Source organism: Mugil cephalus, chromosome 5, assembly GCF_022458985.1.
Source record: "Mugil cephalus isolate CIBA_MC_2020 chromosome 5, CIBA_Mcephalus_1.1, whole genome shotgun sequence".
NCBI lineage: Eukaryota > Metazoa > Chordata > Actinopteri > Mugiliformes > Mugilidae > Mugil > Mugil cephalus.
The window spans coordinates 11,628,214-11,642,434 of record NC_061774.1 but is presented as its reverse complement, the minus strand read 5'-3'; the positions used below and the strand labels follow the sequence as shown (position 1 = coordinate 11,642,434).

Genomic DNA, 14,221 nt, shown 5'->3' with positions numbered 1-14,221 from the left:
CAACTGTGTTAATGCCCGCGACGACGTTAACGCGTGTTCAGAAAAAAAAAATAGAAAGAAAGAAGAGGGGAAAAAAAGTCGAGTGGGCGTCGCCGGCGGTCGCGTGATAGAAGCGCGACACCTGACTGCGTGTTCAAGAATGACACCGCGCGCGGTAACTGCGTGGACACCACGCAACCGGTGCGGGAGAGACGTACGCCGGTCGTCAGGGTTACGGAGGCACAGACAGAAGAGCGCCATGTAAAATTGGTGTAAAACATGTGTTTGGAAAGCAGACAAGACCCAGCAATACTCTCTGCTGCAGGAAAAACCAGGCTTTCATCCTGGACACTAATTTATAAACAATTTACACCATTTATTTCGTTTATGATAACCTGTTATATCCTAAAAATAAAATCTTGTTTTTTTCGCAACTGCTTTGAAATTTCTATTAAATATTAATGAATTCTCATTAGGTTGTAAATAATAACTTCTTCCTTTTTGAATTTCCCCTCCTTACTTCCTCCCATACCAACAAGGAAACATGTTTCAATATTTTACACCAAAGAAATAGATGATGGTGTCTGAGCCTGATGTTTATACACAATATTTATTAAAATCATTAATGGGTGCATTCAAGGTTTTAAAAAGTTTTTTTCTACTCTCAGCAGTGTGGATGGAACACACATAGGATTGGTACACAAAAAATAACAATGGCAATGATTTACCTGATGTCAGATCTCTGAATCTAAATAATTTATTATTTTAAAGTCAGTTTTATCATTGTTGTATAACTATCATATTGTCTGTTTGGCCAAGGAAATTAAAAACAGTTATACATTTTATAAAATAAAAAATTTTATTACGTATCTTGTTATGTGCACGTTTGTATTTAATTTTCTTTACATATTCACAGGATAAACATGCTTTTATCCTGAGAAATCTCCACATGCATAAAACATGTATCTGCTGTCTTATACATATGTATATTGTACATTTGATAGTGACAGTAATGATGACCACAGCATATCATATATAAGATCCTCTGTGTTTGCTCCCATGCATCGCGGTAAAAGCAGTTTGTTCCTGAGAATCAATACTATCTTAATCAACATTATCACACATTTCCTCTATATCATCTGCTCTGCACAGCTTCAATTAGACACCACGTGCCTCTTGTTTCAGGATATTTGAATCTGGGACGATGTGACTCGTCAAATCGTAAAACTAGGTAAAATAATCTGACAATATGAAAGCGGTGTGAGCGTGACCCAGTTTCTGAGGGATGCATTACTTACGCACAGCTGCCTGTCTCTGCCTCTCCACACTGTGCCTGCCTGTCTGCCATTCACAACGAGCACCACACACATCCACACTGATTTCTGTGGATGCAGCATATGCAGCCCTTTGCTGCAAGGCAGTGTCGGGTGCAGGAAGTGGCAGGAAAAAAAAACACACGGCCAGGCAGGCATTCATTCGGTATTATCACAAAGCGTTTTATTTTTATGTGTAGGAATTTAATGAGCGCAATAGGCGGTGAATTTGAAGTATTAAGTTCCACTCATGTTCCTGGTGAGGCCAACAGACATCCATGCAGATGGAGTGATGAAGTGAAAAAGAAAGCATCGTGGTTGCAGGCAGTGAGGAGAGGGTGGGGCGTCTGTCCTGTTGTGTTTTGGTGAAAAATTGACTTATGGAGCAAATGTGTGTCAGCGAGCTGCAGTGGCTGTTTCTGATGAGGTATTTATAAAACCTCAGGCCAACTGGTTGTGTACTATGCTCCTTCTGACAGAACAATAGGAGTGCAGTTCCCAGAAACAGGATAAATTAAACCTTTCCATTTGACGTCACTCTAAACTTGTGATTGGGCCATGTGATGCACTTCGCACGATATTAGATTCAGGTGGTGGTTAAAGTGTTAAAGGTAAAATGAAACACACTCTTAACTGCTCCTTTGCCTCTAAGGACAAATATATACTGTACATGGCTAAAGGTTCACCTTTGAAGTTATGAAACCGTCTCATTTGCAGATTTATGTAAGGGGAGTCTACCTTACTCATTTGTGATCACATCTGGTCAATCCGCTTATTTATATTTCTTTTTACCCTTTTTAAGGCACAGGATAATGTAACCAGTCACTGTTATTATTAACTCATTTGCATAATCATCTTAGGTTTGAGAGCTGTCCATAATAAGCTTAACATATTCATGACTGGGAACTTATCAAAGCTTTTAGAGACGACCCTTAGTTTTCAGGACCGCACCAAAGAATCAAATAAAGAATACATGTGGCTAACCTCCCAGTATTTTAATAACAATGTTCAACTTTCTCCAGCCCGCCACCAAACGGATCCATTTTACTAAATGTAAACCCGAGTCTCCAGTGCTCGTGGTGACGTAACACTTTCATGTGAGGGTAATCAGGCTTCCTGGGCATGAGTCACCACTATTACTCACCAAAAACCTGAGCCCGATGTTCCATGTCCATCCCCAAAAAGCTTCATTCACAGTATGAATGAATGACTTCAGCGGTCTTTGAGGTTCGTTTGACTTGTAGAAGCGTTTAAAACAAAGTAGAGTAGTTTATTTTATGTTTTTTTTTTTTACCATCTGTGTGAAATATGATGTGTTTAATGGAAAAACAGCACTCAAGTGTTCCATTAGGCGAGCCAAGTCTTTTAACGATATACAAATGAAGTGCACCATTATGCTGCCAACAACCAGAATCACAATACACAACTTTCTCGTTAATGTTGTTCCAGAACAAGGCAGATCAACTAGGCAGACTTAAGTATCGTATTAGCTTTAGTTTCACAAGCAGACAGCATAAACAAAACTCATTTTGGAATCAGTAATTTTGCAAACTGTCTATGTGTTGTGTACTGAGAATTGAGTTACAGCTACAAACACAATGATTTCAGTATTGTGGAATGTTCAGTAAAGGTTTTATGGCGCCTTTGGGTTTTACATTTTTGAGACAAAAAAAGAAAAAAAAAATGTGTCTATGTTCCACCCAGGCTTCAAAAAAGCTGCTGATCAATACGTAGAAGGGCTGCCATCTTGAAGAAGAGAAATAACCCACAATTGTTTGTTGTTGTTTATTTTTTTCATTAAGAAAGTGTGAAGAAGGATGATTTAAGCACAGGAGGAGTTTATAATAACTGACTCATATAAAACGACAAGGTGTTGTATTTATTAACCTTTGTCCACAATGTGAAGCTGACTGAATCACGCTTCCCCTTCTTGGATTAATACATAAACATATTATTATATTGACTTGATATGACATATTATTTCATAAATGTAATTAAATGTAATTAAAAATGATCAAAAGTCCTGAATAGAATCATCTGGCTGTAGTCCATCCAGTACTAGAGACTGTTTATCTGCACAGAGAAACTTCAAAGTCTGGAATAACAACTGGGTTACATTTCATCTTGGAATAATCATTGCAGTTAATATCCATTCTCAGATAACTCTACTGGTTGCTATGGTAATGGGCCATACCTCCTCTCCTCCTCCTTTGGTCTCTTTTCCTGTGAGAGTCAATGCTGGGCGACTGTGTGGGTGGGGCCTGTACTGTATATACTATAGGTAACTGTTAGCTAGACACAGACAGGAGATGAAGAGTGCATCTTAAACTAGCAGTTCCTACTCAGTGGTGTTTGTCATGCAGCAGTTTGTAATCACCGCAGCTGAAGGAGAAGGTTTGCCAGACAGAAAAGATGATGGAGAGTCTCCATCGCTTGAGTCATTACTTCCTGGAAGAGATACAGACAGAGAAAACAGGCGGACTGAAGAAACAACAGCCAGCTTGTTTCAGTTTTCAATTACCTATGTAATGACCACATGGTTAAAGTGTTGACTGTGTCTGTTTCAGGCAACTGTTGTGCGGCCCTGACAAATCTGTAAAGGGATTAGCATAATCAAAGATCTGGATTCGTAAAAGCTGATTATCACAAACATCTACCATGAGCTGCTTTGTCTAATTTAGATGAAATGCATCTTTGGGTCCATGTGTGTCTGAAAGAGGGATTGCCTAATTCTGATTGGAGGTGCACACGTGAAAGACCAAAACCCGTATAAAGGTCCTGCTTATCCTCTCAAGTGGATTGCGTTAATCTACTAATCGAGAACCATTTACATAACTGTTTCAATGCAGCTGCTGTTAAGCAATTATAGCCCTCATTTCCCTCTTTTCCCACACTGTGGTATCTACTCTCATTCCCAGACTTGAACTTTAATCTTGCTCTTTCCCCCGAGTCCTGTTGCTTTTGAAGTCCTTTAATTGTCTGGTCTCCTTCCTTTTTTTTCTCAAGAGTGCCCCTTTTCTAAACACTCTTTCTTTTCTATTTCATAGCTCATGTTGTTTTCACAAAGCATATAGATGTAGATTTAAGACTTGTTATAAATAAATAAAGAACTTTAACTCTACATGCAGATCATTCTGTGGAATATGGATAGCTTTTAGGTATATAGTATACTTATAGTATACTTGTAATTCTTAAATGACAGTGACTTTGTGGGGATTCTGGTAAATTCCCACAGTCACTGTGACTTTACAACGCCACAGTGCAACCTCCAAATCGCACTAATAAATACCACGTTTTTCGAGTTTTAGATATAGTTTCATAAAATAGTTTGTATTATAACAATAATAATGCTTAATGGACAACAGCAGATACTAGAGAAATAGAAAAGGTAAAAACATAAAAGTAATTAGACAGGATTGGAAGATTTTACTTAAAATTGTTTTGCGTTTTTTTTATGTCACATTACAGAAATATTTATGGAAATTAATGAATAGTTCATTTCTAAAAACCAACAAAACAACAAGTTGTGTGCTGCCATCTCCTGGCGCAAAACTAATATTACCTGTCAGTAGCAGAAAAAAAATACTTTATATAAGTATACAAAAAGTAACCACAAGCTCATACACACAAAAAAAATCAATTTCTTAATTAAATGAACTTTGTGCGATAAAAGCTCTCAAACAACTGTCTTATGACTTATGCCTTATGACTTCAATAACCTATCTGAATGAAGGCTCTCATCGATTGATTACTCTGGTCTAAGAGACATTTGCAGAACTTCCTGTCTCTGTAGCCAATCCAAACGCGTCTAAAAATGCTTCCTCCAATCAAAGTGCGCAAAATGGGAAAGTGGGCGTGAACGTAGCGGTGAGCAGCTGACAGACCTTTCCTGTGCCGTGTGTGTGTGTGCGTGTTGTTTGGAGTTTGACCAGAGGGAGACCAGAGGACGGGCTGACTTCACTGAAGAGAAAGGAAAGAATGACTTGGGACACAAACTGGCGAAGATCCTGAGATATTTCTGCAAGCTATTTCACTTGGAGGCTTTGAAATAAACTGGTTTGTTTGCGGTAAAGGTGAGCGAGCAACGGAATTGACACATTTAATGTAAACACATGTTAGCATTAGCTTTAAAACCACCGGTTATTTTTGCTCTACTATGCAGTCATATGAAGATTGTATTGTCTATTTATTTGTGTAAAGCATTTATGAATGATATCTAAATTAGGAATCCGTACCAGATGGCTTGTGAGTCTAGTCGGCCTGTAAAGTTGTTGTTATTAGAGCTCGTCTTGCTGGGAGTTCCCTAAAGTGCAACAGGAGACAGACAGTCAGTGGAAAACGATGTCACCTCCTCAATATAGCTGCCCCACTGTCTAAAATAGACACGAAGGGTTATTTATCACAAAAAAAAAAACAAACGTATCTGAACCAGGCTAGTTGTGGGTAAACGATTTAAAGATGAAGACTTCACTAAAACATTCCTTGTTTCCAGCAAATGAGACTATTTAGCACACAGACGTGACCATCATTTAAAATCCTCAACCTACACTGTGTCTTTATCAGATAACAGAGATATCTATGATTTATCTATATACAGTGCGTTGATAGTGGACAAAGAGGATATGTAAGTGATACCGTACCAAGAGAATATCATCAAACTACTTTGGGGAAAATTAAAAGATTATTGGAGATGCATTGAAATGATAATATAAAATGATCTTTCTAAACACCTGGTGTGTTGTTTGTTTAGATTTAGGAATGTCCCAATCAGCTTTTTTTTTAAATTGGCGGTAATAAAGGCTTTTCTTATCTTATTTGTATTCTGTGTGCACCATACAACTGCATTCAGTACAGTAAGCTTCAAATAAGTCCAGTGTAGGAATGTATGCTCAGCAGCCAAACAGCCTCCCAGATATTTCAGTAAAGAAACTGAAAGTGTCTTGGCTCTTATCGTAAAAACACTAATGGCTTGGCCAGTCCTTATACTGATCTTCCATTACCAATCGGGTAATCGGTTTCCACAAAGTAATAATATACCTGTGTTACCATTATTATTATTATTATTATTATTATTATTATTATTATTGTTATTGTGTTTACATTCTCTCAAAAATGACTCTGACCATTTGTAATTGACTTCTGTGTTGTGTTTTCAGCCATGGATCGTTCCCCGACAGGAAACCCATCCACCCCAGAACTCAGCCCATCCTCGCCCACCACCCCGAGGCCGGGCCCTTCCTCCCTCAGCTCCTCTGCCGCCACAACTGCAACCTCAGACCGGCTTAAGCCAAAATTCACGATGCCAACACCTCCAACCACGCCCTCATCCTCTCCCTCCACCGCCGCCCCTCGGACCGTTCCCGGCCTTCATTCCCGCTCTTCCTCGCTTTCCGCGCTGACGGCCTCACCTCGCCACCAGCCCGTCAGGAGCCACTCTCAGGTGGGCAGATCTCAACTGAACGCAGCCTCAACGGGGAATCCTCTGACTGGGTCTACGGCTGCTGGAGCTTCGCCGCCTCCTACAGCTGAACCAGGTGGGAACCAAACGCTGACGTTTGACCCTGTACAAAATATTAACTACACAGTTTCACTTTTGCATCAATCAGTGCCACCAACGCTCCCGGTTTACCGTGCACACTGTGCTGTCTCCGTGGCAACACTTACCTCAACATGTAAAGCAGCCTCTCCTATTTTGCTGACTTGAGGGCAGGAGCCCGTCTCACCCTTGTTTATTTTACTGTCCCTCCAGCATGAAAGGTTCACATGAAAGCAGATCTCTTATCTGCAGTGGCAAAAAGCACATTTCAATCTATTAGACACCTTCTCCGTGAGACATAAATAATGAGTGTTACTAGAAAGTGTGAAACCGTACACCTTTGCCGCTTAATTACATCACAGTTTTCCATTAGACTCAAATCAGTCTTCTGAAAAATACACACACCGTACAGCGTAACTCTTTATTTTAAACTGATAATTTAATCATTTTCTTGCAGTGTGGGTAGTGAAAGTAAAAACAGATTGCATCGCTGTGTGTTGTATTGGGAAAGCTTGCAGCTGCTGCTGACTAAACAAATAGTTGGTTTTTTTTTTTTTTTTCGGGCTGAGGCAGGGGCTATATGAGAATAGTAACAGGAACATTGACAGGCATCTGACATACGACGCAAGATCGCGCTGCTTACTGTCAGACAGGCCGCCACTTCTCTCCCTGCTGTCACAAAACTTTGCAGTTTTAAATCTTGGTGTAAGTGTTTCCACCACCTTCTTTTAAACACCCAACAAATGTGACACTATACGTTACAGGAAGAAGGCCTATAAGTTCTCTGGCGAACTGGGAGTAATAGGAGTCATCAGTTGAAAGAATATAATTGAAATAATAGAAAGAATATAATAAACACAACCCAATTCCCACGGCCCAGCCCATAAACATTCCTATACATACACATCACTCCATAAAAACATCAACCTTCACTGTGGACAGAACACGAAGGCCTCATTGCCAAATTTGAACCCAAATGTAAGTATTCATTGCATATAATGTTCAGTCATTGCACCACTCATCACCAGTGAGTTTCTTTTTTATTTATTTTATGGATATATTTATTCCAGATTGTTTATCCTATGTTACTTCAATTTTTAACTGAGCTCTGTGTGACTTCAATTGTCCCCTTGAGACAAATAAAGTTTTCTGACTCTGAATAATTACCCCAAGATGAAGGTTTCACAGTCTTATCAAGGACAAAGCTGTTTCTGGAAGGATCTGACACATGCTTATTATCAGCTGTCATGTCACACACTGCCAAACTAAACTGGTTTCTATTTATATTTTCCTGAACCATGTGCTCGGAGCATTCAAACTCCTATTCTTAAAAACGATCGCCTGATTACAGACGTCCCGTCGCTTTTGTGTTTTGATTGCCATTAGTTCAGTGTACAGACTCATAAAATACAGACTCATAAAATGTACCGAACAGCATTTAACGAACTATGTTCTGTTTCAGAGGAGACAGAGGAGGAGGTCAGTTTTGAGGACTTGGAGGAGAAAGCAAAGTCGGGCGATGCGAAAGCACAGACGAAGGTCAGTGTCAGTGAACATATTGCAAACGCTTCAGTGGCCATATGGTGGAACAGATCAGCCAAGTAATGATAATTTTTATTTTAGAGTGACATATTGACAGGAAGGACAGGTCGTTAAGTCTCAGTCATGCTGATCTCTAAGTGTGTGTGTGTGTGCGTCCAGATGGGCCGTTACTTCCTGGCCCTGGCAGAAGAAAGCGATGAGGAGCTGAACAACTGCACAGCGGTCACTTGGCTGGTCCAGGCTGCTAAACAGGGCCGCAAGGATGCCGTCAGACTCCTGCAGCAGTGCTTGGCCTCCAGGAAAGGTAACGAAATCTCCCTGTGCTGCCTTCAGCCCGCAGCTATTAGCGAGGACTCGTCTCCTCGGTCGGCTCGTTTACTTTCTTTTTCGCTCTTCAGGCATCACTCTGGAGAACTTCCAGGAGGTGAAGAAGTTGTGCACAGAGACACGTTTTGAGAGGGGGGTGAGGAAGGCGGCTCTGCTCATGTACTGGAAGCTGAATCCAGAGAGGAAGAGGGCAGTGGCGGTTTCTGAGATGCTAGAAAACGTTGAACATGTCCACACAGATCCAGGTACAAGAGGCATCGCAAAACAGATATAGAAGTACAGACGAGATGTATATTGAATGTATCTCACACCTCTCTTCTCCTCCACCTACCAGGGAAACCAGTCTCCCCCGGCCCACTGAACAGCTCTGCTAAGAAACAGAGGCGAGTCCTGGAGACGATGGTCACCAGCGAGGGTACGTGTGATCTGAGGTTACTGATAGAGCTGATCATGTGTATTACGTCAACTCTTCCAAGCCCAAACTGTCCCACTGAAAACAAACACAGTGAAATAATCGTGTCTCCTGCACTTCTCCGCAGCCGGCTCCCACGTGGGTCTGGACGACTTTGTTGAGATGACTAAGAGGTATGCACAGGGTATCACGCCATCGCCGTTCATGGCTGCTGCTGGAGGTGAGGATGACGACGATGACGAGTATGTTGTAGTGAAGAACCCAGATGAACTGCCTCTTCATCAAAAGGTAGGGAACTTTTCTTCTCTCATTGGACCTCCTGTCTTTTGCTTCTTACGCTGCGTTTTCAGTTTAACTGTGAAAAGGAGTTTTATGAGTTGGGATCTGAATAAATATTTGACTCTGGTGCACTCAAACCCTGAGAGCGGAGCAACATTCAAGCCAGGTCATCAGATCACACTGGCACATTGTGCATCTGATTTAAACAGACTAACAGACTAAATGTCACAAGGTGCAGATTCAGTGTCGTGCAGTTAGTGTGACATATTTTTTCAGTCTTATGCTGTTTTATTCATGTTAGTGCAGATTTAAAGAAATTACAACTTGTGGGGGGAAAAAAAGATGTGGACTCAACCAAAGATTTTGCGACCCCTGTTGAAGACCTAGATATTTCTTTCTGTTAGTATCTAAACTGTGTTGACTGCACCCTGCAACTTGTAAACCTGCAACTCTCCGTCAATTTATTTATTTGGCATTAATCATTTAAGAATTCAAAAACAGCTTTTTACTTGTTTCCTCAATCTATCTAATGTTTTTGGGAGGACGTATTCTTTCTGGTCAGATTTTGGGACCTGGGACGATGTTCTAATTCTGTCCTCCTCCTTTCCTGTGGCGCCCCCAGATGATGAAGTTCCCCCTGCACGCCCTGCTGGAGATAAAGGAGCACCTCATCGACTGGGCGTCTCGAGCGGGCATGCAGTGGCTCAGCGCTCTGATCCCCACCCACCATGTCAACGCGCTTATCTTCTTCTTCATCATCTCCAACCTCACAATCGAGTTCTTCATTTTCCTCATCCCTCTGCTGGTTTTCTACCTCGCGTTCTTCTCAATGGTCATCTGCACGCTGCGCGTGTTTCAGGTTAGCGATGAGACCCTTTCATATTGAAGCCAATTTAAATGTGGAGAAAAGTCGTACTTACATGAATGGAAAACAAAAAACACCTCTCCTCTACAGAACTCTAAGGCGTGGGAGAATTACCGGGCTCTGACCGACCTGCTTGCTCACTTTGAACCTGGCCTTGATCTGGAGCAGGCTGAGACCAACTTTGGATGGACTCACCTGGAGCCTTACCTGTATGTTGATCCCTGTTTACCTTCATTCACATGTGAACATGCTAATTCGTTCATACCTGAGTTTTGCACCATGTAATTCAAAGTTTGCTGTTGTTCAGGTTTTACTAGCTTGACTTCATTGCTCATTCCCACATAGGGTTTTTGCTTGATAAGTAAGTAAAAGAAGAGACAAACATTGATGATCTTGTTCTTCTGGCATCTGCGTGGATGTTGCCAGATAAGCGATGTATCCGATCACCGACTTAATGTGAAAAAAACACGATTCATCAGACCAGGCCACCTTCTTCCATCGCTCCGTGGTCCTTACATGTCCATTGTGGGAGCTTTCTGCCCTTCAGACACATTTCTATTAGAACCAGCATTGAAGTTTTCACTAACTGAAGCTACAGTAGCTCATCTGCTGTACTTGACTGCCTGGGTAAGCCTTTGCTCCCCCATGTGCATCGGTGGTCGTCCATGATCTTGTCCCTCGTTCAAAGCTTTTCCGTGAACCACATTCGATAGATCCTGACCCCTCCAGACCAGGAAAACCCCACTAGAGTTGCATTTTAAGAGCTGCCCTGACCCAGTCACAGCTATAACAGTTTGTTGTCAAAACCACTCAAATCCTTCCACTTCACCCCTTTTCCTTGTTGTAACATGAACTTTGATACAAAATCTTCAACTTGCTGCCTCATACATCAGATAATCTGTGTTATTCTTGTTTTCTCAGGTACTTCCTGCTCTCTGTGGTCTTCGTGGTTTTCTCCTTCCCTGTTGCTGATAAATCCTGGATCCCCTGCTCCGAGCTGGCTGCCGTCGCCCTCTTCTTCACCATCACTGCCTTCCTCAGCCTCCATGCCTCTGCTCAGCTCTTCGCTCGCAAAGCCCTCGCCACGGAGGTCCTCTCTGGGGCGTGCTCCCTCACTCACCTGCTGCCAGACTCCCTCTGGTTCCTCAAGATCTTTGGGGTGACGTTCCTCACCGTGCCTCTCGGAGATGTCGTGGTGTTGAATCTGGGGATGCCGTGGCTCCTGTACGGACACCTTTTCTATCTCCTCTTCCGCATGGCTCAGCTGAGAGGCTTCAAAGGCACCTACCTGTGCCTCGTCCCCTACTTGGTTTGCTTCACCTGGTGTGAGCTCTGCTTGGTGTTCCTCAACAACGCCACGATTATAGGACTCATTCGCACCTGCGTGGGCTACTTCCTCTTCATGTTCGCCCTTCCCATAATCTCACTGGGCATGGCCGCAATGCTCATCATCCAGGTGCTGCAGTGGTTTCTCACTCTGGAGCTTACCAAGATGGTGGTCACGCTGACTATTTGCTTCGTGCCAGTAGTGCTGCGGCTCTGGACCCGCTTCAGCCTCAACCCCATCGTCGTTTTCCGGTCTTTATCCCGGAGCAGCATCGTCAAGCTCATCCTGGTGTGGCTCAGTGCCGTGGTGCTCTTCTGCTGGATGTACGTCTACAGATCTGAAGGCATGAAGGTGTACAACTCCACCCTGACGTGGCCCGAGTACAGCAACCTCTGCGGCCCCCTGGCCTGGAAGGAGTCCAACATGGCACAAACCCAGATCCTCTGCTCCCACCTCGAAGGCCACCGCGTCACCTGGACGGGACGCTTCAAGTACGTCCGAGTGACCGACATCGAGAACGGGCCTCAGTCGGTGATCAACCTGCTGCCCGTGTTTCTGGGGAACTGGATGCGGTGTCTGTACGGCGAGCCGTACCCTCTGTGCGACGAGGCGAAGAACGCCACAGCCGCCAAAGCTCAGCCTCTGCCCGCCCCGGCTCCTCCTCCCGAGGATCCCCTATGTAAGCTCAGAAAGCTGGCCAAGAACGAATGCCACGTGAAGCGCTTCGACCGCTACAAGTTTGAAGTCACGATGGGCATGCCGCTGGAGAGGAAGACGAGGAACGGGACGATCATAGAGGACGAAGACGCCACCAAGGACATAGTCCTGAGGGCTAGTAACGAGTTCAAGTCGGTGCTTTTGCACCTGAACACCGGCAGCCTGGTGGAGTTCAGCACCATCCTGGAGGGGCGTTTAGGCTCCAAGTGGCCCGTGTTCGAGCTGAAGGCCATTCACTGCCTGTCGTGCGCTGGCGCCCACGTTCCCAGCCGCCGGCAGTACAAGATCGAACACGACTGGAGGCGCACCGCCCAGAACGCCCTCCAGTTCGGCTTCGACTTCTTCTTCAACCCCTTCCTCACCGCTCAGCTGGAGCAACACCCGGACGGCGAGACCGAGACAGAGACTGCGCTAACGGAGGGAGGGTAGAGGGGACAAGAGATGTGTGATTAGAATTTTATCTCCAGCTTCATGGTCGATCAACACTGATCACAGGAGAATCTAACTGCAATACTGGAGAGTTATTTACTGTAGAAGAGCGAACAGATCCTCTGCATCTGTACTGAGAACGCGTGTGTTTGCATCCTTAGAGCTTTTGAGCCAAAATGTTTGATAGAACATGTATATATATAAAAAAAAATTTTAATGGGAGAAACACAAACCAATGAGGCTTTAAAGTATCATACTGCCCTACACTACTCTAGGAAAAAACGGCTGTGGTTCTTATAAACCTCCTGATAAGGTGCTTGTGCGCTCACCATAGTGAGTCGGTTAATAATGAAGGCACTTTGATTCTTTTTTCTATCTGTACACACTATTACTGCTACACACATCAGTTGATGTGTGCTGATGGATGGAGCGACATGTTTCGCGGCCAAAATCCATCGGTGTCGACCATTTCATTGTACTCTGCTCTCATTTTTGCGTAGCCTACGATTATAAGAGGAAAGGTTGTATATTTATTTTGTACAACTTTAATAATTTAACATAATACAGTACACCGATCAGGCATAACATTATGACCACTGACAGGAGGAGTGAATAACATTCAGTGTTCTGCTGGGAAGCTTCTAGACCTGGCATCATTCATATAGATGTTACCGAGACACGTACCACCCACCTAGACCAGACCAGACCAGTCTCCCCCACCCCATAACAATGACAGTCCTTGATGGCAACAGGATGCAGCCTGACACAAAAACTAAAAAAACATGGAAAACAGTACAAGGTGTTGACCTGGCCTCCAAAATTCACTAGATCCCAAACTGATCCAAGTATCTGTGGGATGATCCACCACCAGACTGTTTTATAGACCTACGCAGTATTAGGGAGGTGGTCGTAATGTTATGCCTGATTGGTGTAAACGTCCCGTTAGCCATTCTGAAGTGATTTCAAGTGCCTTATGGAAGTACAAAAATAATTCGGGAGGCGATGGACTAAATCGTGTCTCTGTGATCAGAGCGTCTATTTATTACAGAGGAGTTAACACGTTCCTTTCAGCCCTCTGTCCTCGTGTCCTTCTCCTCCGTCTCTAGCTGCTTTCGTGTGTCCTGTCTCCATCTCTGCTGTGCAGGGATCTAATATATTGAACTGTCCTAGGGCGATGATGTTTGTTTTAAGTTAGGATACCACTACTGTTTTATTGACTGTGACCTATAAATATGATGAAATCTTTGCTTCTCACTGTTTTTATTCGATGTGATTTTCATTACATTCATTTTAAACCCAAATTTTGAAGGAGGCCCGTAGTCCTGTGTCTGTAGGTGAGGAAATTATTTCAGAAGTAAAAATACTTTTGTGATAATAACCTGAACGCTGGTGAATCTTTTAAATTCTACTAAGCAGCCTCTGGGTCAAGAATCCATTTATGTCCAGATGTAATGAGTGTGTAGTGACGCTAGGTGGAGCCTCGTGCTTCTCTACA

The 14,221-nt window shown here is 43.2% G+C and overlaps 1 protein-coding gene across 1 annotated transcript; it reads left to right on the top strand.

The window, feature by feature from the left end:
- Window positions 1–5,191: 5,191 nt before the first annotated feature.
- On the top strand, window positions 5,192–13,972 carry wfs1b (Wolfram syndrome 1b (wolframin)). The gene is made up of 10 exons (XM_047584872.1): window positions 5,192–5,365; window positions 6,449–6,826; window positions 8,291–8,367; window positions 8,530–8,674; window positions 8,769–8,942; window positions 9,032–9,112; window positions 9,237–9,397; window positions 10,011–10,247; window positions 10,344–10,462; window positions 11,175–13,972. The coding sequence occupies exons 2-10, from the start codon at window positions 6,451–6,453 to the stop codon at window positions 12,724–12,726; spliced, it is 2,922 nt and encodes a 973-aa protein (XP_047440828.1). The 5' UTR covers window positions 5,192–5,365; window positions 6,449–6,450; the 3' UTR covers window positions 12,727–13,972.
- The last annotated feature ends 249 nt before the right edge of the window (window positions 13,973–14,221 follow it).

Bases quoted from the DNA above. Each gene is read 5' to 3' on its own strand.
- wfs1b (XM_047584872.1), top strand. From the start codon at position 6,451: ATGGATCGTTCCCCGACAGGAAACCCATCCACCCCAGAACTCAGCCCA. The intron at 6,827-8,290 runs GTGGGAACCAAA...GTTCTGTTTCAG, and splicing joins GCCTCCTACAGCTGAACCAG to AGGAGACAGAGGAGGAGGTC. The intron at 8,368-8,529 runs GTCAGTGTCAGT...GTGTGCGTCCAG, and splicing joins ATGCGAAAGCACAGACGAAG to ATGGGCCGTTACTTCCTGGC.